Raw genomic sequence first — 21,775 nt, forward strand, 5'->3', positions numbered from 1 at the left:
TAGCAAACAAAATATTTTGGCCATTCACGTTTTTACTGTGTGATTTATAACATTGTCCCAAAGCCTTTTGTGAATTCAAAATGTTGTGACCATGTTTTTCAGAAAGGAATGCTTAAATACGATATTTCCAGATCTTCATGTAGGTTCTTAAATGAGGCCTCAATCCTGCAAATACTGACAAGGATGATTTTAGGTAGACATAGGACTGAATTTTGGCAGAATCAGAGCCTAAATCAGCCACCATTTCAAAAATACCAGTAGCTTTCAAGGACCATTATAAGCCATAGAGCACAAAAGCAGGACTACATTACATAGTCCTGCTGACTTCAATGGGATTACTCACATGTTTAAAACACTTGATGGATCACATCCTTTCTGAGACAGAAGAACTGATTCTCTGCTTTAAACAAGAATTGATTCAGGCTCTTACAACTGCAAAGCAGAAACTTGCATCAAGCATGATACTTGATTTTGAACACTGAAGGTAAATACATGTTGCAGGATTTTTCTTTGATGAAGTCTTAAATTTTGGGCGGGAAAAGGTCCTGCATTAACATATTTTGCTTCATTCATAGAGTGTCTAAGCAAAAGGAAATGAAACTGATGGATTTTTAGCATAGATTTTATTTTTTTAGAAAGTACCTTAAGAAAAATGGTGAAGTATCAAAAATGACAATTTTAAAGGTTATGGGTTTCTACAGAAAGTTAAAATAGAGTCAATATTGACTTTACAAGCGCTTTACTCAGAAAAGCAAGAATGCCTTATAATGTATAATGCCACAGAGAACCTTCAAGTAAAAAGTGAGAGGACATTTCTTCCTGTCAGGACACATCACTAACTCAGTTTAGGAAGTTATATCTCAATCAAAGTTGAAGATGGTTTAGCTAAACCATGTCTAGGCTGAGCTTCTCAAGAAAGGGGCAATATAGAAGGTAAGTACAGTGCCAGCCTTAATCTTCTTTATGTCTGATGTTCTCTGTGGACAGCTGGAAAGCAGTTGATCCTGAATACAATAATCATTCAGAGACTGTTAGAACATAGAAATGCTATGATGGTGCTCTCCTTCCCTTTACACACATTACAAAAGATCTATGCAGAGGTTAAAATGATTTCAGGGGCATCACAAATCAAGCCTTGCAGATCAAGGGCACACAGCCACATAGTAAAGAATAAGAGCAGTGCAAGAGGATTAGAGCAATACATCATCAAATACCAACTACATCAGAGTAGAGATTTCAGCTCAGTGTCTACAGCAAAGCCTTTTAGTTTTATAGCTTATCTCTGTTAGGAGAACCAGTCTCTGCATTTCTGAGCCCACACACAGCTAGATGTCACGAAAGAGGTCCTCTGGCTCACAAGTGTTTTCTAGTGTTTCAAGAGACATCACATCCAGGGAATCTTTGCCCAACGTCTTCTGTGAGGCTAGATCAGGTCTGGAAATAGAAAGAAAAGAGATTTGAAATAAATTTAGATACAGATAAACAATTTCAATAGATACGTTGCCAAGGTAACCATTTAATAGTGTATTTTGAGCTTTTTGTTAAGGTTACATGTAAGGAGAAAAATGCTTTTTGTGAGACCTAATTGCTTCATGAGATGGCAAAGGAAAACAAACAGATGAAATGCAGCTTATAAAAGTCAAGGTTTCAGATATTTTGTTACAATTTTTAGGACCCTTAGAATGACCATTTCACTCATGGTTTCCACATAGAGAGCTAGGAAAACAATACCCCAAATGTAGAGTGTTTAAGAACTTCTGAAGGGAGTCCAGCAGAGGGTTACCAGGATGAAGAAGGTGCTGGAACATCTCTCTTAGGAAAGGCTGTGAGACCTGGGGTTGTTTAGCCTGGAGAAGAGAAGGCTGAGGTGGAGCCTTATCAATGCTATAGTTACCTAACAGACAGGTGTCAAGAGGATGGAGCCAGTCTGTTTTCTGTAGCTCCCAGTGACAGGATGAGAGGTAATGGGCACAAGCTGAAACACAGGAAGTTCCCCTTGATGAAAAACTTCTTTACTAGGAGGGTGAGGGAGCCCTGACACAGGCTGCCCAGAGTCTGTAGAGTCTCCTTCTCTGAAGGTTTTCAAACCACATGAGTCAGATGTGTTCCCGTCTGACTTGATTGAGGTGGACCTGCTTTATCACAGGGCTGGACTAGATGATCTCTCAAGGTCCCTTCCAATCCCAACTATTCTGTGATTCTACTACTGCTCAGCATGGCACTGTTACTTGTTCTTTATTTTTTCCCTGGCATTAAGCATGTGTCTGTGGTTCGTCAGGTTGACAAGAAGGCATATGAAGAATCAGACTAAGTTGTCTGAGAAGTCCATGTCCTGAAGGTGTAAGCCTCTCTCCAAACAGTAGAGCAAAAGAAAACAAAGGCAAATAAAGAAAATCCTTCCATAATACATGAATCCAGGCATTCATGGACTTTTCAATCCCTGGCCCTCCCCTATATCTTTGTTACATTTACTATAAATATATGCAAGTAGAATCATCATTCAATGAGATGTGGTAAAGGTACCTTTACTGAGGTAAAGGTTTGCCCTCAGAACAAATGCAGAGTGCCAGAGGACTTCTGGATTCTAGAATATGACACTTTGAATCTATCCGTCCTTTTTAACACCTCTTTGACTCTCCTCATCCATGTAGATAATTTAATTCCTGGCTATATAAGCTCGTACTGCTTGCTAAGGGTCAATGTTTCTCTCTTTGAGACGCTATTCTGGTAAAGATAGCTCTTAACTGATGCCTAGGAAGGCAAGGTGTCTTGTGTTTTCAAAAACAATGGCATTTGCAACAGCTTCTGATCCTTGTAGGAGTTCATCTTACATATACAGGCTGAACCCATGAAAAAATCTTTGAATCCTGTACAGACAACTTTATTTTTGCAATGTTTAAGAGGAGAAGTATTGATCACGCACAAGGATGTTTTTCAGTGACAAGACATTCCAAGACATTATCACTAGCTGCTTTCAAAATAAGATGCAATCTCTTAATCTTGGCACTGTATGCTGTAGGGAATTGGTGCAGGAAGTGAGGAGCAGACCTGATATGCTAGTATTGTATGATTGGTTGGAGTCTCTTAAGGGTTGATGGCTTCGTGCCCAGGTATACTCCACTGGTGTAATCCTGTTAGAAGGTGAAATATTAATATATTACCAAAGTCAACACATCAAGTACCAGCTTGGGAAGAACCAGACAGAAGTGATGGAAAGTATTAACTATCAAATGTTGCCATATGAGAGCTTAGTGCAATGAGGCACGCAAAAAGCCATCTTAATTTTCAGACTATTTCAAGTATTTGACTTCACCTGCGCCACATGATAAAACCAATATAGTTTGTCAAATTAATTAATTTTTTTCTTTTAAAATTCGATTTCAAGCAGATTCAGAACTAAGTTTTCCACAGCTCTTACCTAGAAATCTCTAGAGAGCAGAAGTTTTTATAAAAGATTGCCATCTTCAAAATGCCTTGAGCGTCCCAAGATCCCAGACACTGCATGATTCATAACCTCTCACACTTTCTGTCAAACCCTTGCAGTCTGAGCTCTCACTATGATATTCCCTGATGTGGACCTGGGGAATGATTATCTTTTCAAGTTGGAGTCCCCTATGAGCCTAGGGAATCAGCAAAGGCAAAGTCTTGGATGCCCTCACTTCCTCAGAGCTCGCCAGTATTCAAAGGGCTTCCCCAACACTTTATTCATTACACCAGTTCTGCACAAACCACTTTAAATTCAGATTATGATAATTACTTTTTCTGGAAGTCTAACTAGCTTTCTCAGCAAACTCTTCTAAAACACACTTCTTCAGGTCTGAATAAATTGTGTCCACACATTTTTTTTTTTCCCCTTTTATTATGCAGTGACAGTTACACAGACATGTGTCTTACTGAAAATCATTTGGACTAACTGTGACACAAACCTGCTAAAAAAGGATCCTTAGCCAATGACCTCTGGTCAGCAGGATCGGATCATTCCACGCTCTTCTGATTGCTAGCAATCACTTTCTCTGAACATTATTTACTTATTTATTTTTAATATATAGGTAGCATATCCCAACAGAGCGTCATGGTCAAGTTTACTTATTGAAGGTGCATTGTTCTTTCAACTTTCTAAGTCTATCTAAAGCATTAAGTTTTCAGTGACAACATATGTAAATCACATAATGTGAAGCCACACTCTGATAATCTTAGTTAATTCTGCAAGGTATCACCAACAAATAAAATAGCCTGTGAAGAACTCTGTACCACCTCAGACTATTTCTAGTATTGGAAGCAGATTTTTAGAGTATATGCTTATATGTTATATAAGTGTGTAAGACTAGGCGTATAAGACAGGGTCTATAAGACTAAAAGACATCTGAGACACCACATTCGTTAACTTTGTAGTGTCACCTATTCCATTTCTGATTTTGAAAATTAAGCTTGACAGTTCTTAAGTAAAGTCAGCACAATTTTATCCTCATTGGTTAAAAGAAGTGTTTTCAGCACCATATGTGAGATCATATTTATAAGCAAATCACCATTAAGTTTTAAAATCACACAGCTAGAAGAATTCAGCTTCTTATAACAACATAGTCCTCATTTATTCTCCAAAAGCTATAATACCATGCCTGTGAACAAACTCAACTACACTTGCAAAGTGAAAGCATTAGGCTCTTTACACAAAGCTCATAGGCAACTTAATTTTGGTTTTAAGACTTGATGGTTCCTATTCACATGGCAATTACTCACTGAACACCAACAGCTTTTGTTGTGCTGTGAAATCACTTTAAATCTCAGATTCTCACTGAAGCTGTATTACCATATCCTGATGCATAACTGAGTTAATTTCTTTAAATTGCAGTGAGCTGTACAGTCCTCTCTTGCCAAAAAGCCTGTAAGTAAGGCATTCTTCTTGAAAGTTTATTCTTCTGTTGGATCACTTTTTGAAGTCTTGCCTTTTGGTAAACTTAAACTCCATTAACACATCTGGAGAACTGCTGACTGTAAGAGAGCATTTCATATTTCCTGACATTTAGTTCAATCCCTTCATAAATTGAGACAGAAGACCAGATCCACAGCTGGCGTGAATCACTGGAGCACTAATAATGTCAGTGGAGCTCTGCTGACTTACACCAGCTGAGATTCTGGCCTAAGATTTGGAAGAAAGTGGTTACATTACTTGATATTTCTTTCCACAGCTGAGTAAGAGCCATAAGAAACAGAAGACATGAAACACTTTAGTACTTAACTGAACAGCACAGAGATTCAAAGCCATGCAAGGGTGATGGCTTTGCACAACCTGGGACAAAACACAATACTTTCTTTTGCAGTAAAACAGAGGGATCAATTGCATTTGCTTCACCTGATGCATTATTGCTCAAACCACACAGGCTGCAGAGATCTGCACACCACCACTCCTGCTACAACAGGCAGCCAGTTCCATGAGATAACATTTGTGAAGCAGCATGAAGGAGAAAATACTATCCTATATGACTGCTAAGAAAGACATGATTAAGAAGAGCTTCCTAGTGTCCAAAAAATAAAAAAAGTTGTAGCTGTGCTGAAAGAAAATAAGGTCAGAGGCTGCAACATCAGCACAACTGCTCATTTTGAGGTACTTTTTGCTGGAAAGACAAAAAGTTCTTGCATTTAGCTATGCTTGTATTGCCAGTCCAGTACATTGTGGTTATGATTTTACTCAAGTTTTTGCTCTTGAACAACTCTCATGGGTTTTGAAAAGAAAATTATCCCTGTAAATTAACATAGTGATAAAAATTTCCCAAGAAATTTAAGCAATCTAGGAGGCATACTTGTGTCCTTGGACCATTACATTATTTTCCTATTTTTTTAAGTAATTAAAATAATCAGTTCCAATGAAAAGCTGGCATTTTACTAACGAGAGATTTCAGCTCTCTCAGAAGATATGTAGCAGTGTTTTAGGAAAAGGCTGGATTTCTCAGTGTATATCTTTCCTTAGCTTGGTTTAACAGTTCATTTTTGTCATGAATCTGAAAAAATAAAAGCTTAATGCCATGAATAGATAACAAAGGATATAATCTGGCATATGCTTTTTTCGGTATCATAAAAATAGGTGGCAGCAGCAGCTCATAAACAGAGAATTGGTAGTCATTATAGCATTAACATGGGAACAAAGGTGATGCACCTCAAACACTGAAGAACACCCGCATTGCAACTGACAGGGCAAAAACTCAGAGAAACATTTGTGCTCCAGAGATGGTACTTGTAGTCCGTCTCTAGAGAAAAACTTGGATTCTTTGATTTATCAGCAATCTGCTGCCTTAGCTGTTTAAATATTGACTTCACAAAAAGTCCTCAGACGTCATTATTAAGGATGGATTATAAAAGCAGCTTCAAGTAAAGCTTATGGGTGTATGTAAAACCTTGGCTTTGAATAACTGATGGCTTGTGGTGTGAGCTCTTGGGACATGTCACGTTGACTGCTTCCAGCTACTGGACAAAGAGAGGAAAGTTCAATCTTGAAAATAAAAATAAATGGTGCAATGGAGAAGGGACAAAACCCTCTTACATGAATAGATGCATCAAGAACACTATGTGCAGACTGACTTTGAAGCTGAGTATTAAAAATGTAAGTGGACTAAATTGAAACTACATGTGGTTAAAAATATGAAGTTCCCCTTTACAGAAATACTACCATAGGTATGATATAAGGTAAATTATAAAGGTACTTTTTAATTCAATTAAAAATGTAAAATTCAATTTAAAACAGAAAATTATATTCAATATTTTTATTTAGGTTTTGGCAGTACTACGAGTATTCCACTTCCAAGCATAGTCTATTGTGTCATTTATTCCTAGAAAAATTATGAAAACAAACTGATCATGCAAAAACCTAAACTCCAGAAAGTCATGAAGAACTTACTGGATACAATCACTTTCATGATCTGAAATTACTGTTAATGGACCTTTCCCTAAGTTATGCTGTGAAAAAAATGAATCTTTTTTTCTGCCTATTTCAATCATTTGAAGAGAGTGGTGGTGTCAGAATGTGATGGTCCAAGCTGTAGCTGGTCCTGACATAAATTCACAGAGGCTACAGAAAATGCTCAAAATATGGCTGGAAAAGGGATAGTGCCTTTATCTCTCTTAGAGACCATTCTATGTTTGGCATTTTCTTATGCTCAGTGTTTTAAGCAAACAGCCTAGTCTCTGTTAAGGCCAGCAGACAAATACTAATACTAATACTAATACTAATACTAATACTAATACTAATACTAATAGTAATACTAATACTAATACTAACACTAACACTAACACTAACACTAACACTAACACTAATAATATGAAGAAGAAGAAGCAGCTTGTTCAATTACACAGTTAATGAATATCTTCAATGCAGCAACAACAAATTTAATGTTCAGCCATGGAATCAATGTTCCTGTTAAGCCTCCACCTCTGGCTGAAAGCCAAGTTGCAACTGCACCTGCATTCATCACAACCACTGTGCTGTAAGTTAAATCTGCAATTCCCTCAATAAACAAAACTTATAGTGTGGACAATCACTAAACATTGTCTTTAACTCTTGCAAGTGCCACTCTTTGCTCTTGAGAACTAGAAACTATAAAATGAGGGCTAATTCTGATTTATGCTTGTACAAGTGGTATTTTTCTTTACATATCCCTGGAATCCTTCAGAGAGAGAAAAGTGAACTGAAAATCCCTTAAACATCACAGAAATTGATACATTGACTGCAATGTGAACAAACCCGCAAACAACTCTGCTATGCAAGGATTTATCTCATCTATCTCTTACTGATGTAACTTTTAATATTAATATAACTTCCAATGACTGGTCTAGATCAGTTCTCAACATGATTAAGTGTCTGCACTATTTATTTAGTCCCACAAAACAGATGGTCTAAAGATCTTCAGCAAACCATATGTAATATCTAGAATGGTTGCAACACTTCCTGTAAATGAACAATAGTGACAGTACTTTTCAGAGACTCATATCTGTTCAGTGGCAAATTCCCAATTAACTTCAGTTGGCATAGCTGCTAAAAAGAACATTCCAGTTTAGTGATATAAACATAATCTTGGAACTTTTCATCTGATCAAATATACTTGCAAATGCTAACTAACAAAGATCTACTTGAAAATGTAATAATGCATGTCACTTATATGGAAAAGTCTAAACCATGTTTGTTTTAGACAAGTGGCACACATTTCTGTGGGTTGTTTCCACTTAAACTCCTTCTTGCTAAATAAACTAGACCACATTCACTTTGAGGAACATGCTAGCACCACTGCCTTCACTGGGAAAAAACACAAATCTCTTAATCATAAGTACAAGAGCATACAGTAAAGGAAAACTTAGTTTGTCTGGGAATTTTGTCAAGGCCTTTCATACATCCAGTGCACTGCAAATTTATTGGCAAGTGCTACAAGCCATTTCTTATAGTTGTTAAGCGCTATTTATCACATATGCATTTATATAACACCGGTGCTGCCTAAATTGTGTCATAACCCATTTCCAGGCTGTCAAACCCTGGAGCTGCTTTCTCTCTCTGAGCTTTTCTTATCCCCTCAGAGTGATCATAAACAGTAGCCAGAAAACAAAGAGGGGCAGGTAAAAATCCTTGAACCAATTTCTTGCTTAGGAAACGTGTGTCCTTGTGCCCCTTTGTCTCTTTTTCACTGAGGGCAGAATGGGTTGAGATGGCTTTTGCAGCTCTCTCACAGTAGTGGAGTATGGAGGGGCAGGGTTTCCATCTGAAAATCTGAAGCTCTGCATATGGCAGCTACCACTTCAAACCCACGTGGAATTAAATCACAAAATTAGGAGCATTTAACTGCAGGGAAATTTCAGCAATCTTAAAACCTAGATTGTGCTTCAGATGTTCCATGTCTTTTCCACTCCTTTCCAGTATTGAGGCTCTGATGGCCGTTTAAATACATTTAATCACTTCAGCAGGAGCTAAAGCACTTGCTTAAAGTTAAGCACAAGACTCCTGAACCATAGTCTCAGCTTGCAACTCTCTGGGGTCCACTTTTTGCATTGACTTCTACAGAATGAAACCATAGCTTCACAAATTAATGAAATAAAAAGAAATTATAAAAGAAAAATGGATTAATCCAGCATTCATATGATAGACTAGGGTAGTCTATTATCTTTGATAAATTACTAGAGATAGCTAAAAATGTCATTTTCTCAGAAGGAGAGCCCATGGATGTAAGCCTAAAAATGATACTTTGAAAACTCCTATGGCTGAATTAAACAAATTCTTTCTCCCTGCTGAACAATTTGTACACATATACCTGGGGACTATCAGAAACCTATTACTGCCCAGATTACCTATTATCCACAGATCTGCTGAGGTTTTGGATCATTCATTTTAATTGGCTTATTGCAGAAAACCATTTGGATCAGTGCATTGTATGGATATGACTTATGTACCCATTTTCTAACAGCAAAATGCACATAGAAAGCTAGAGCAGCAGCAATTTCTTAATAAATCTGAGAGCAGTTGAATAAATTGGGAACAAGTTTCACTGTAAAAGTTGAGGTAAAGCAGACAAAGCATAACAAGCTTCTTCCCACCCTACTAGGTGTCTAATAGTTTTCTATGGAATATAATCTTGTTTTAATACCAAGAATTGTGGTTTCCGTTTTGCTGTCTCTTAACTCCCATTACACATCTACTATGCTCCTCCCAACACAAAGATCTGAATTCATTTGTATTTTTCTGAAATAACATCAAACCTTTGATATTTAAGATCAAATCCCTGACTACAGTGACACCTGTGAAACAAGTTCAAACAGCAGTAGAAAAAAAAAGATAAGAAAAAAAAAAAGAAAGAGAAGGGAAGAGAGCACATCCAGCCCTTTGAAAACACAAGGAAAAAGGTAAAAATAGGTACAGTTCGCAAAGACAGAACAGAGATGGACACTGTAACAGCTAGTATTTTCTGGCTAAAATTCAAGTTTTTCTCTTCTCCATTATCAAGCCTTACCCAGCCTTGACCGGTCTTTTCATCCAGGGTAAAGCACAGACATTGGCTTTGTCCACCTAATGCCAACTCCATTCTTTACTTTGAGGTGCATAAAGCAAACGAATGTGGGCCAAAGAGCCTAGTTCTAACCCTTGAACTTCTTAACTTGCTGGTAATACTTCTTTTTACTTTGGATTTGTGGTTAAGATGCTTTAACAGTCTTTCCTTTAGAAAGCCAATCTATCAAAATTACCATTTGGTGGAGTAAAAAAGTCACTTTCAAAATACACCTTGTATCATTCTATAATGGAGGAATCATCTGCAGCTCGTGATGCAAGTGCTGTAAGACAGTCTGTATACCTGGCTTCAAAAGTAATTTTTTTCTCCTACAGTGGCCCAACTGGTCTCCATCCATTCAAGCCCCTAGAGTCTGCCTAAGAAGCAATATTTGCAGTAAGTACTTTACCAGGAGCACTTAACAATAGACCAAAAAGCCAAGTCATTACTTGTTGAGTAGATGCTGCAAAAGAGTCTAGACTATAAGACCTTTAAGAAAGGTTGTACTACCTCCAAAAACAACAAAACCCCAAATAACCAAAAGGCTGAGACTGGCCTGGCTAGCCTGCCTTTGACAAAAATCATTACGTAAAGTGGGTTTTTCTTCCTAATGACCCTCTACTTTTTATTTCTGTAAATAGTCAAAACTCACAGGAAGATTCTTTAGCCCTGAAATTTCAGGGACAGTCTCAGCTTACTCGTGCACAAAGGGATCACCCTCTGCGTTATGGTAATGAAGGTCAGAGACTTAACCAGTGCTAAACCAGCATCAGTCATACTGCTACTAGCTGTGACCATGTTCGGAATGCTGCAGATCTGTCCCAAAATGTGGAACGGAGGGCAGCCCAGAACACTCACTAGTCAACCCATCTTGGTTTTGAGATGATGACCAACTGATAGCAGTTACAAGATACAAAGTAATGATCATGGCAAGCTGAAAGATAGTGACCAAGTCTTAATTTTAAGTGGAAATTTCTGATTATGATCTTTCCATGAATGTAAGTTCAGTTTCAGGGAGCTTATGCATTACCAGTTGTGCTGATTTTGGCTGTTACAGTGTTAATTTTCTTCATAGTAGGTAGCCTGGGGCTTTGTTTCAGACTTGTGCTGCAGTGACAACAGTCACAGCACAGGGCTGATTTTGTAACTATTGTGCTCACACAGCATCAAGGCTTTTTCTGCTCCTCAGCCTACCCCACCAGCAAGGAAGTTGTAGGGCATGAGGAGCTGGGAAGGGACATAGCTGGGACAACTGACCCCAACTGGCCCAAGGGATATCTCAGATCACATGATGTTAAGCTCAGTGTATATATTTGGGGAGAGGAGGAAGGAAGACATCAGAGCGATGGTGTTTGTCCTCCCAAGTCACCACTAAGCGTGATGGAGCCCTGCTTCATTGGAGATGGCTGAACATCCGCCTGTGATGGGAAGTGGGGAATGAATTCTTTGTTTTGATTTGTTTGTTTGAATGGCTTTTGCTTTCTTCATTAAACTCTATCTCAGCTCATGAGTCATCTCACTTTTACCTTCCAATACTCTCCCCCTTCCTACTGAGGGGAATGAGAGAGTGGCTGCATGGGCCTGAGCTCCCAACTGGGGTGAATCCGTGATACTGCCTCTCTGTCAGGTGTTTCTTCTCAGGCTTCGGGCTTCCAGAGACACTGAATCAATCAGGAAATTAAGAGCAAGACTTAGGCACCTGAAGGCTGGACTGTCAGGCCCATCTGGAGCTGCTAACCAGATACACAAATTCAACCCTGAGAACATGCAGTACTAGTGTCAGACAGTCAAGCTCCCAACCATGCCGTTCTGCTTATCCATACTCAGAGAGATGACCTTCTGCCTTACACTCTAAGCCTGCCTAGCACCTGTCTTACTCAGAACTAGGCATGGACACCTGCAAGTTTCATTTCACACGCAGAGTAACCAAAAAACAGTAAGCAATTTTGGTCACTGTGGCCTGCATTGGGCTGAAAGTAGTCCTGCAATGAAGAAACAGGTCATGTCAGCTAATCTAAAAAGAGTAATGAGAAGGATAATTTATCAGATGTCTACAACATATGAACAATTCTCCTTGGGTCAACTCCATGTTGCCCATAGCTCCTTCTCCAACAGCAGCCAAAAGTAGATGCTTTTCAAAGAGTACAAAGTGCTTTTCCAGCCTTCAGCCATGTGGATCTCAGAGGCTTCATGAGACAGGGTTAATTTATCCATGTTCAGTAACATTCAGTATATTTCTCTTTTACAAAATGGTCTTTTTTCCCTCCTGAGCCCACATAAACTTCTAATACACCCAACATCTCCAGAGTTAATATATAGGAATAGGAAAAACACAGCAGAAACCATAGAACAGAATGAAAAGGGGGGAAAAACATGACAAAATTTATTAGATACCAATATACAATACTTTTCTTGACAAAGCTGTTTTGGTTCTACAGCCTAAGTCGGATTTTATAAACCTAAAGCACCTCTATCAAAGTTTTCTTGTGCTGCTCTGGTTCAAACCAGCATTCAAACCACAAACTTTATAAAATTTTGATCCACAGAGAGCCTTGGTAATTGTACTGGTGCTATGTGACTGACAAATTTGAATAGTTTTCTTTTATGTGAGTTTCATCACAGAACTATAAAGGGTGTTTTTTAATCTTACAGATGCATTAAGAGAAAAGAGAGTACCATATAGGTGGGCAACTGGGACTTTATTAAGAGATGGCAGATGTCAGTCAGAGTAGAATAATCATGGTTTACCTGTGAAACAGATGCTGCCTGTGTAAAACAACCCAGTATGCTATACAGAGGAGTCACTGAAAATGTAATTATTAGAAAAAGAGTAATGCATATTTTTCAAGTATCCTTGCCTGACATTTCCATTGTTTCTTTCCATGAAAAAAACTCAGAATCGATAGTAGGTTTACAGTCCAGCATTCCAAGGAAGTCAATGTCTTCTATCAATTAAGACTGTGACTTTTTTAATATTTTGAATCATGATTCTGTCTGAAATAGATATCTTTCCAAAAGACAGAGAGGGAGAGAACATGAAAGAGCAAGACAGAGAACTCCCATCTGAAACATAGCACAGAACTGCCTCGGTCCTGGTCCTGGCTTGTGCTCAGAATGAGCAGTTCAGATAATGCAAATGGATGCAAACAATAAAAGGATCTAATAAACTTAAAAGCTTATATTTTTGTTTGTTTTTGTTGCCACAGTTATAAATAAAAAGACTTATTTGAAAAACTTCCCTATAAACCTGGCGGGCAAAAACCATTTCTGGTATCATTAGAAAAAAAGGAATTTTTCCGAATTCAGTCTGAAGCCTGAGTTTTTGCTCAAGTTCAGCTTAGCTCTTCTTTTAACAAAATCAGATTCTTTCAGGGCAGTTTTTAAACTTTTAACTTTTCAACTGGCACTTTTTAAACAATTGCACTTGGCATTACTGAAGCTCTTTAGCTCTGTAGATTCATCTCAGGGGCGATGACTTCCTGTTTTCACTTGCTCCAGAGCAGTGCAGGGTGAGCTGTAATTCTCTCAGTGACATTGCTGGCACACAGCCATTCTAATCCCTCAGTGATTCTTCTGAAAACTTTTGTTACTAACTATATGCACCATAACAATTGACTGTACTGTACTTACACATATATACTCTTACTGTGTATAGATCTGGTCATAAAAGATGACAGTTTGCCCACTGGCTTTATTTTGCTTTGTGTGGGTTCTTTGTACACCAAACACTGACATCAGCCTCCCAAGACTTAGCAGGAGGTCAGTGGACTGCATTTTTAATCTATTCACTTTTTTTTTCCCCAGACATGTCTGGACTCACTATCGAGACAGTAGTCCAAAGTATATGGCCATCTTATCAGTTTTTATCTTTTAAAACTAATGACAGAACAAAACTCAAACAAACAATACTGTCCTGATTGTGTGTAATATTAGGTTTTGACACAAACTAGAAGCAATAAAACAAATCCAAAGCGCATCCTGCTCACTGTTTAGGTTTTGATGGTGATATTTTGTGTGTTCACTTTGTAAGTAATTGCTTCTGCATTGTTCTGTCAGGCACATAGGATGCATTTGAAATGTCTTTCTCAGTGCAAGGCATACAACAAAATCAATACAGAAATTAATAGGTGCTGACATATTGATTCCAGTCACATTTTTTAAACTAAAAGAACATTTTAAAGAAATATTAATGAAATAATAAAATAATTTATATTGATCCCTGAAGAAGTTGTGATACAAGATAGTTATTCAGAACACAGTGGCAACTAGAGAAGGCTGTTTAACTGTGTGTCTGTTTAATAACCAACATAACTTTAAAAATAAATTGTCGACCAGCTTTCTACCAGCTGCTATGAGGAGTCCAGTCTACCTTTTCATACTCTATATTGTTAATTGTAATAAGATATTCAGGTAATAGTAATAAAAGCTCATTCTAAATCTGGTGGGAACCAATGAAAGCAATTACTGTCAAACTGTCAGGTTTCACGCTTAATGTAATTCTTTAGAGTTTACGCTTTCTCTTTTCTAGAAGAAAAAGATGTAAGCCATTTTCTGTTGACAACGTAAGAAGACCAAAAAACCAGACGTTTCAACTGCAAAATGCTGGAACACTATATAAAACACCAATAAAGTTATATCTCATGCCACAGCAACTCTTTAAAAAACAACTTGTCTTGCACTCTTGGACATTACCAGTGAAAAAATACGACAAGGTCCTTGAAGCCCTTGGTGAGGTGGGGCGTGAGAAATTTCAGAGGTCCAGGAAGTCTGTTAATTTAAATTGTATCAATTGTTTCAGTTTTTCTATGCTAGAGATATGTTCCACTGTGGAGGAAACAACGAAATGATATAAAATAATAATGAGTCATTATGTTTAGCCCGAATACTACTATTTATCAACAGAACATATTCTGCCTAAAGTTCTTCCTACAGCTACCTGTGAAACTAACACTGATGTTAATGCACTACACACACATTTCCAAGTCACATAGGCTTTGTGATGACAAGGCATTCTACCAAATGCCTTCTTTGTCTCAGTCTTTACTGCTAAGGCCAGCCCTTGGGAAGCCCAGTCCCTGGAGGATAAAGAAAAAGTCTGCAGTAAGAAGACTTTGGTTCAGGAGGATTGGGTTAGAGATCTACTAAGCAATCTGAACACCACAAATTCATGGGTCCTGATGGGATGCACCCATGAGTGCTGAGGGAGCTGGCTGATGCGGTTGCTAAGCCTCTCTTCATTATTTTTGAGCAATCATGGAGGACAAGTGAGGTGCCTGGGGACTGGAGGAAGGCCAATGTTACTCCAGTCTTCAAAAAGGTCACGAAACAGCTTATCTTTAATGTGATTTCAAAACACATGAGGTTATCAGGAGGAGTCAGCATAGATTCACCAAGGGGAAATCCTGTTTGACCAACCTGATAGCCTTCTGTGAGTGCATAACTGGCTGGCTAGATGAGGGGAGAGCAGTGGATGTCATCTACTTTGAATTCAGCAAGGCTTTTGACACTGTCATTTACTGGGAACAGTAAATTTGCTGCACACAGATAAGATGCCTATACCTACAGAAAAGGAGGCTGTTTGGACTTAAACTACTTCTATTCTTCCTTGTACAACAGTTTAGTGAACAGACTCTCTCTTTGTAACAGGAAGTACTTGATAAACAGATAAAAGAGTTGGTAGACAAGATACAAGGAATAAAACTCTTATTTGATTAAACAGCTGCTGCAAAACCGAGTCAGTAAGAAATACTCATGCTCTCAGACAGAATTTGTATAGTAAGATGTTATTTTGCTTCCTGTGAGCATCCTAGAGCTGCTTCCAGCATTATAAAAATGAGATTCACAAGGCTTAGAATTGGACTGGAGGCTTATCAAAACCACCCAGTTCTGTTTAAGCCTCAAACCAGTGTTGTTTAAGCCTTTAAACAACAGAAAATTGTGAAAGGTCTTTCAAGAAAGCTGTCTTTCAAGACTGCTGTATTACTGCTTTCAGAAATAAGAGGGTAAAACCCCAGTCATCCCTCTTTTACAGAGTGAGATAAAAAATGCAATAACATAAACACTCAGGACAATTCTTTTGAAGTTTGGATCAAAAAGGGAATGAAGCCTTACGGGCAGGGTCAGAGGCTGAGGAAGGAGAGTTACTACTTTATCTTATTGAGTGACTCATCCTCAGTACTGCTGTGTATGTTTATTACGTGTCAGCAATCAAAAATTAGACAAAAAAAAGAGTGATAAAGCCAGCCATTCCTCAAAACTGCTTTTTACAGATTATGTTTAATTCAAAGGTGTGGAATTTTTTGCTTTTTAATTGTAGTCTGAAAAGACAAAAACTCCAGTGAAACCTTCTTTGGTGAGTCATCCAGATCAATATGAGGCGAACAGCTAGAATCCAATCAATAAAGGGAATAATGAATCCAAAGACAATCTTCTTTAAAGCAAAAAACCCCAGGTGATTCAAATTCCCTTACTGATACTGTCCTGCCTCACTGGAGTTGACTGGCCTCCGCAAGGCTGAAGCTGATGAATCACTGTGCTAAAATGCCTCTAAAAATTTTTAAAAAGAAAAATTACCATTTGCAGCATTGCATTGTTATGTGAATGACCTTTGAGGCTCCAGCCTCTCTCCATCCCATAATCAGGAGAAGCAGATGCAGAGGCACTTAGGAGACCCATGGGATATCTTCTACCCATGTGCCCCAAGGCTCAGTAGCTGACACCACGAAACAGCTCTTGGCTGCTCCATGAACTGTTCATTATTGCACGCACCAGCAACATCACACACACCCCTACTACAATGCAAATATGTATGCAAACTAAAAATGGATGCGTTACAAGCTTGGATGAGGTTGAAAAATGTTTGTGTCTCCTGAGGATCATGCGAAGGAATACAAGTGTGAGAGAAAATCACATTTATAGAGAGGTTGTCACTGGCAGACTGAAGGGAGCTGCTGGAGAGAGGTGAGCAGATGTCATGCTATGTAGTAAAAGCAAGTTGCTATTGGCACTGGTTTAGAATAGTCACATTGCATATGTGTATCTAAGCCATGGTGGCTTACGCAGCTTGTGCAAAATGAGTGCCAAAACTACCTATTTTCCCACTGTGCCTCTCCATCCATTTCATTTATTGCTTCCACCCTCACCGTCCAGCAGTCCAAACGGTAGAATCCAAGTGCTGTCTCTGATGGGAACAAGAACACAGTAGCTGGCTGGCATAAACCCAATGTGTGTCCAAATGGAGAGGAGCTGGCTCTAGGCCACCTACAGAATAGGTAGTTTTTGGTGGCAGGAACAGTTTTCAAATGTTATGTACACCACACTCTAGCAGAATCTCCAACGGATGACATATTAGTACCCTTTCCAAGTGTGAACTCCCTTAAAGGAGAAGTGAGTCCCAAAATCACCAAAGGGTTTCCCGACTTAATGTGTTAATATTGCTTCTTTGTGCTATAGAAAATGAACAGCCTTGCACAGAGCCGTCAACTTTGTCCCCGTAGGACAACTTTCAGGGAGTTCTGTAGCTTAAAGCCTGACAATCTCAAGGTATCTGAAATTGGAGGCTATTGAGCAAATGTCATGAGGATATGTTCTTGCCAATGTCTATGAAGCTATTTATATGTATAGCCAGTTGGGAATTTTCTGGCTGTTTTTTGGACAAATTAAAGATACATATTAAATATACATCCATGTTCATTTTAAGAAATGTTGGGCAACGAGGGCTTTGGGTTCATAAAACAATGACCTAGTAATATCCACCCACATACAGTATTTTTCCAATTTGTGACAGATAAAATGGCTAGTAACCCTTACTAGCCTCTTGAAATTTCTTGTGCAATGTTCATGTCACCAGTGGTACTCTGGTCTTTCTTAGACGTGACTATTTTACAGACTAAACCACATGCATTGTCAGGAAGTCATTGTCTCCGTCAAATTTAAATCTCTAATTTTTGGGAAGAGACATTAAAAAAGGCTTCTTACAAACCAGAATGGTATGTGGCACTGTTCAGCATAAATCTTATGTCTGATATTAATGACTATTCCAACATAAGGCACCTGGGCCAGCCATGGCCAGTCTGAACTGCTGGGAGCAGACAAAAACAGTCACACAGGACTTCATTTGATGAAGCACGTGTATCTTGCTTGTGTTGTACTGAAGTTATTACCGACACTCAATATCACTCCCCCTTGTCTCTTGTGCCACTCAGGTGTGTAACTTGGTAGATCTGAAGTCCATTTGGAAGAATGTAACAAAAATTAAACATTTCTAGTCAAATGAATGTCTACACCTTTTAATTTAGAGTTTTCATTAAGTAAAATGCAGGTCATGCTTTGCACCTGAGCTTTTAAGTGTCCTCCCCATTGCAGAACAAAGCCATTAATATTTTTCTTTAAAATATACCAGATACAGCATTTATAGTGAGAACTGTGTAACACATGAAGGAAAGACAGATATTTATCTTACAAGTTGGGGCATCCCTTTTTTCTATAGTAGCTAGCAATGGGACAAGGGGTAATGGGATGAAGCTGGAACACAAAAAGTTCCATTTAAACATAAGAAAAAACTATTTCACGGTGAGGGTGAGGGAGCCCTGGCACAGGCTGCTCAGGGAGGGTGTGGAATCTCCTTCCTTGGAGGTCTGCAAGACCCGCCTGGACATGTTCCTATGCGACCTGATCTAGCTGAACCTGTTTCTGCAGGGCAGTTGGACTAGATGATCTCTAAATGTCCCTTCTAACCCCTACCATTCTATGATTCTATGATTCTAAGTTTGCTATATAAAAAATACAGATAGTAAGCATCAATTTAAATTTGGTTTGGAAAGATCTTGTCAGACAAGGGAATAGATGAGTTGTTCTGTTTACTGCTGTGAAAGGACAGTCTTCATTCTCACCTTTTTCAGTTTCTGTCAGTCAGATGAACTTGTATTTCTGGGTGAGTACACTAAAGACAGTCTAGAGGTAAATATTAAACCAATAACTGCACAGTGAATGGAAAGCCTTTTCTGAGACAATCTTTTACTTAAATTGTTTCAGTACATTAATCACTTAGACTTGGATTTCTGTGCTGCTGGAAAATTACTAAAATAAACTAATAAAATCAAATGATCAAACACATCTTTCTCTATATATTTGTCTGTGAAAGGAGTTATTTAATAATATTAATTGTGGCAAGTACTCTGACTTAGACAGTCATAGTTTCTAATTTAATGGAAATTTCCAACAGACTACAGTTACCTCAACAAAGGACATGTAAAAATATATTTGTATATGTTTATCACATCTATTCATCATTATGTGCTATTTTTCAACTCAAATTGTAAATTTTAAAGCAGAAAGGAGTGTATCTTGGATTCTGTCAAAATAAAGACTCGTGACATGTAGTTCACAGAAAATAATCCAAAATGACAAAATTGATTTTGGAAAATTACATTCACTACCACAGCTAATGGTAAGTAATTCCAAGTTTGGATTTACAAGGTTTGATTTGAACCATAAACTATTTCCTGGTTTAATCTATTGATTAATACTTTGATATTGTGGCTGAAGCAGATTTCCCATAAAAGAACCTCATTCTAAAGGCATAACTATTGCCTTAGATTGGTAAACAGTGTCTCATTGTACCGATGGCATTGTCAGAAAGGCAGACTTTTGATTAAGAGGATTATCATAGAAATAAAGACAGACTATGCTTTAAATGCAGTTGGATTAGTTTGCATTAATTTTCCATAAAGGTATCATTGGTTCTATTTCCTATGGCTTCATTTTTCATAGATACATTTCACAGAATAATTAGGCTATTCACATACGATCTTCCACTTTGTTTTCTTTTCCGTACTTGCATTCTTCCTATGGCACATGGATGATTACCAACACCACAGGCAGCAACAGGCAGGAAAAGTGCCTTCAGAAATACACCTGCCTTTATCACAGGTCCAAGGCCTAAGGAAGCTTTGCCTCCTTTCCATCCACGCTCTCCATGCACAGCTGAAACCCAGAGTTGTCAGTCTGCACTAGCATTAATTTTTCAGCACCTTGCATGAAACAAGCAATTGACTGATTTTATAAGGGTCCTTGTGACCAATCTAACCTCCTTCTCTAATATTCTGGTTTTGGTCCACATACCTCATTTTCCACTCTTCTCCCCTTTGACACTGTTTTCTATGTGATAGTCCCTTACTATTGGTGAATAAACAGCTGAGCCAGGATTGCTAACTTCTGTGATTTTGGACTCTGCCAAGAGTGTGAGAATCCAGCATGAAGAAGCAGCTCAGTGATCCAAAGTTCCTGTTGCCTAATCAGTCCTTTCACCCTAGCCAGGAGGCAGTTATGCTTCTGCTGTGGTTTTGCAAAAAACATAAATTATATGGCAGTACAATGAACTATCAATTACGGACCCAATTTGCAATGCTGGGAATCAAATCCCAAAGAATCTAAATGATCAAAGAAGAATCGTAGGTTGCAAATTTTATTGCCCTATTTTTACTGGAACATAGTTTACTCCTCCTAAAATCATCTGCATTAACACAATACTTGCATGGTCTGGAGCTGTTTAAACAAAACCTCATTCCAAAATTCAACATTTCAAGGAAATTAGTCAAGTAATAAGACAAAGCACTTTCTTAAGAGTATTAGAAAAAATAGGAAAAGTTTTGAAAATTAAACTGCTGTCCCTAAAGCCTTAAACTTTGGAAATCAATCACACAACACATATTTTCTAGATTAAAAAAAAGTATATTTTAAAGGGATTTTACAATTAAGTGAAGGAAACTGCTATAGAGTCTGTCAGAGATTATCAAACCAGTGTAAAGAATTCACTGTTACATCAAGCCTACCATTACATTTCTTGTGCATTTAGCCACAGGCATTAAAGAAGAAATAACATTTTAAGCTGAAAGAAAACCACTCATTCAGAAGAGAAGGACTTAATTTAACTCAAAGAGTAAAATGTGAAGGTAATAAATCAGCTAACGAGATGCATATAGCATAATGTATATTCAGTAATACAAACAGCACTTGGTTTTCATTGTTATTTTCCACTCTACATTCTGTTGATGCATTGTTAAAACCACTGGAAGCAGACAAAGCACAAACTTGCACTCATGTTGGCACAAGTCAGGTTTAAAGGGATGAACTTATGGAATTTTTTATTCTGGCACCAGCCACAGCTTTCATAGAAGGAGCTTCAGAAAGGAAAAAAACCTTTGGTCACTTTCCAGATAAATTAAATCTCCAGAAGAAATTTAAGCAATACTAGAGAATAATTGCAAAACAATATCCCCTGTGAATTCTGACACAGTTTTGCCTTTAAGCATCTCACCAAGCAATGTCTCTAACCCATAATGGAGGGGAAGGTGTGAAAAAAGACTTATTCTGAAGAGAGCAGAGTAGAGTATGTCTCAGCAGCAACATGGTTGGATTTTGTTGTTTTGTTTGTTTGATTTTGATTTGTTTGTGTGTGTGTTTTTTTGAGTTTTTTATTTTTCTGTAAAAGACAGACAAAAATTTTGCTTTTTGTTATTTTCAGTTTATTCTTCTTGAGTGTTGTCAGTGGGGTCCCTCACACTAATAGACCTCAACCTTATTAGCCTTCTCTTAGAGCACACGCTTTGAGCTGCCAGAGGCCTTGGAGACTTCAAACTTGTATGAAATTCTGCAAATTGGGATCTTGCTCACTGGGGAGAAGACACTTTGGATGCATTATGTTTCTGCTAATCTTAATTTGACCATCATAATCCTACTGAAAGCAATGCTTCTAGTAT

The 21,775-nt window shown here is 38.1% G+C and overlaps 1 protein-coding gene across 3 annotated transcripts in view; it reads right to left on the minus strand.

Moving 5' to 3' along the window:
- Window positions 1-649: 649 nt before the first annotated feature.
- The window catches only part of XRCC4 (X-ray repair cross complementing 4), a 184,955-nt gene continuing 163,829 nt past the window's right edge, over window positions 650-21,775 (minus strand). For all 3 annotated transcript variants that reach the window (XM_062018237.1, XM_062018234.1, XM_062018235.1), the window contains one exon: window positions 650-1,434. In XM_062018237.1, the coding sequence (XP_061874221.1) occupies window positions 1,326-1,434 (109 nt within the window). In that variant the 3' untranslated portion in view covers window positions 650-1,325. The remainder of the gene's footprint in view (window positions 1,435-21,775) is intronic.

This window comes from Colius striatus, chromosome Z (assembly GCF_028858725.1).
Source record: "Colius striatus isolate bColStr4 chromosome Z, bColStr4.1.hap1, whole genome shotgun sequence".
NCBI lineage: Eukaryota > Metazoa > Chordata > Aves > Coliiformes > Coliidae > Colius > Colius striatus.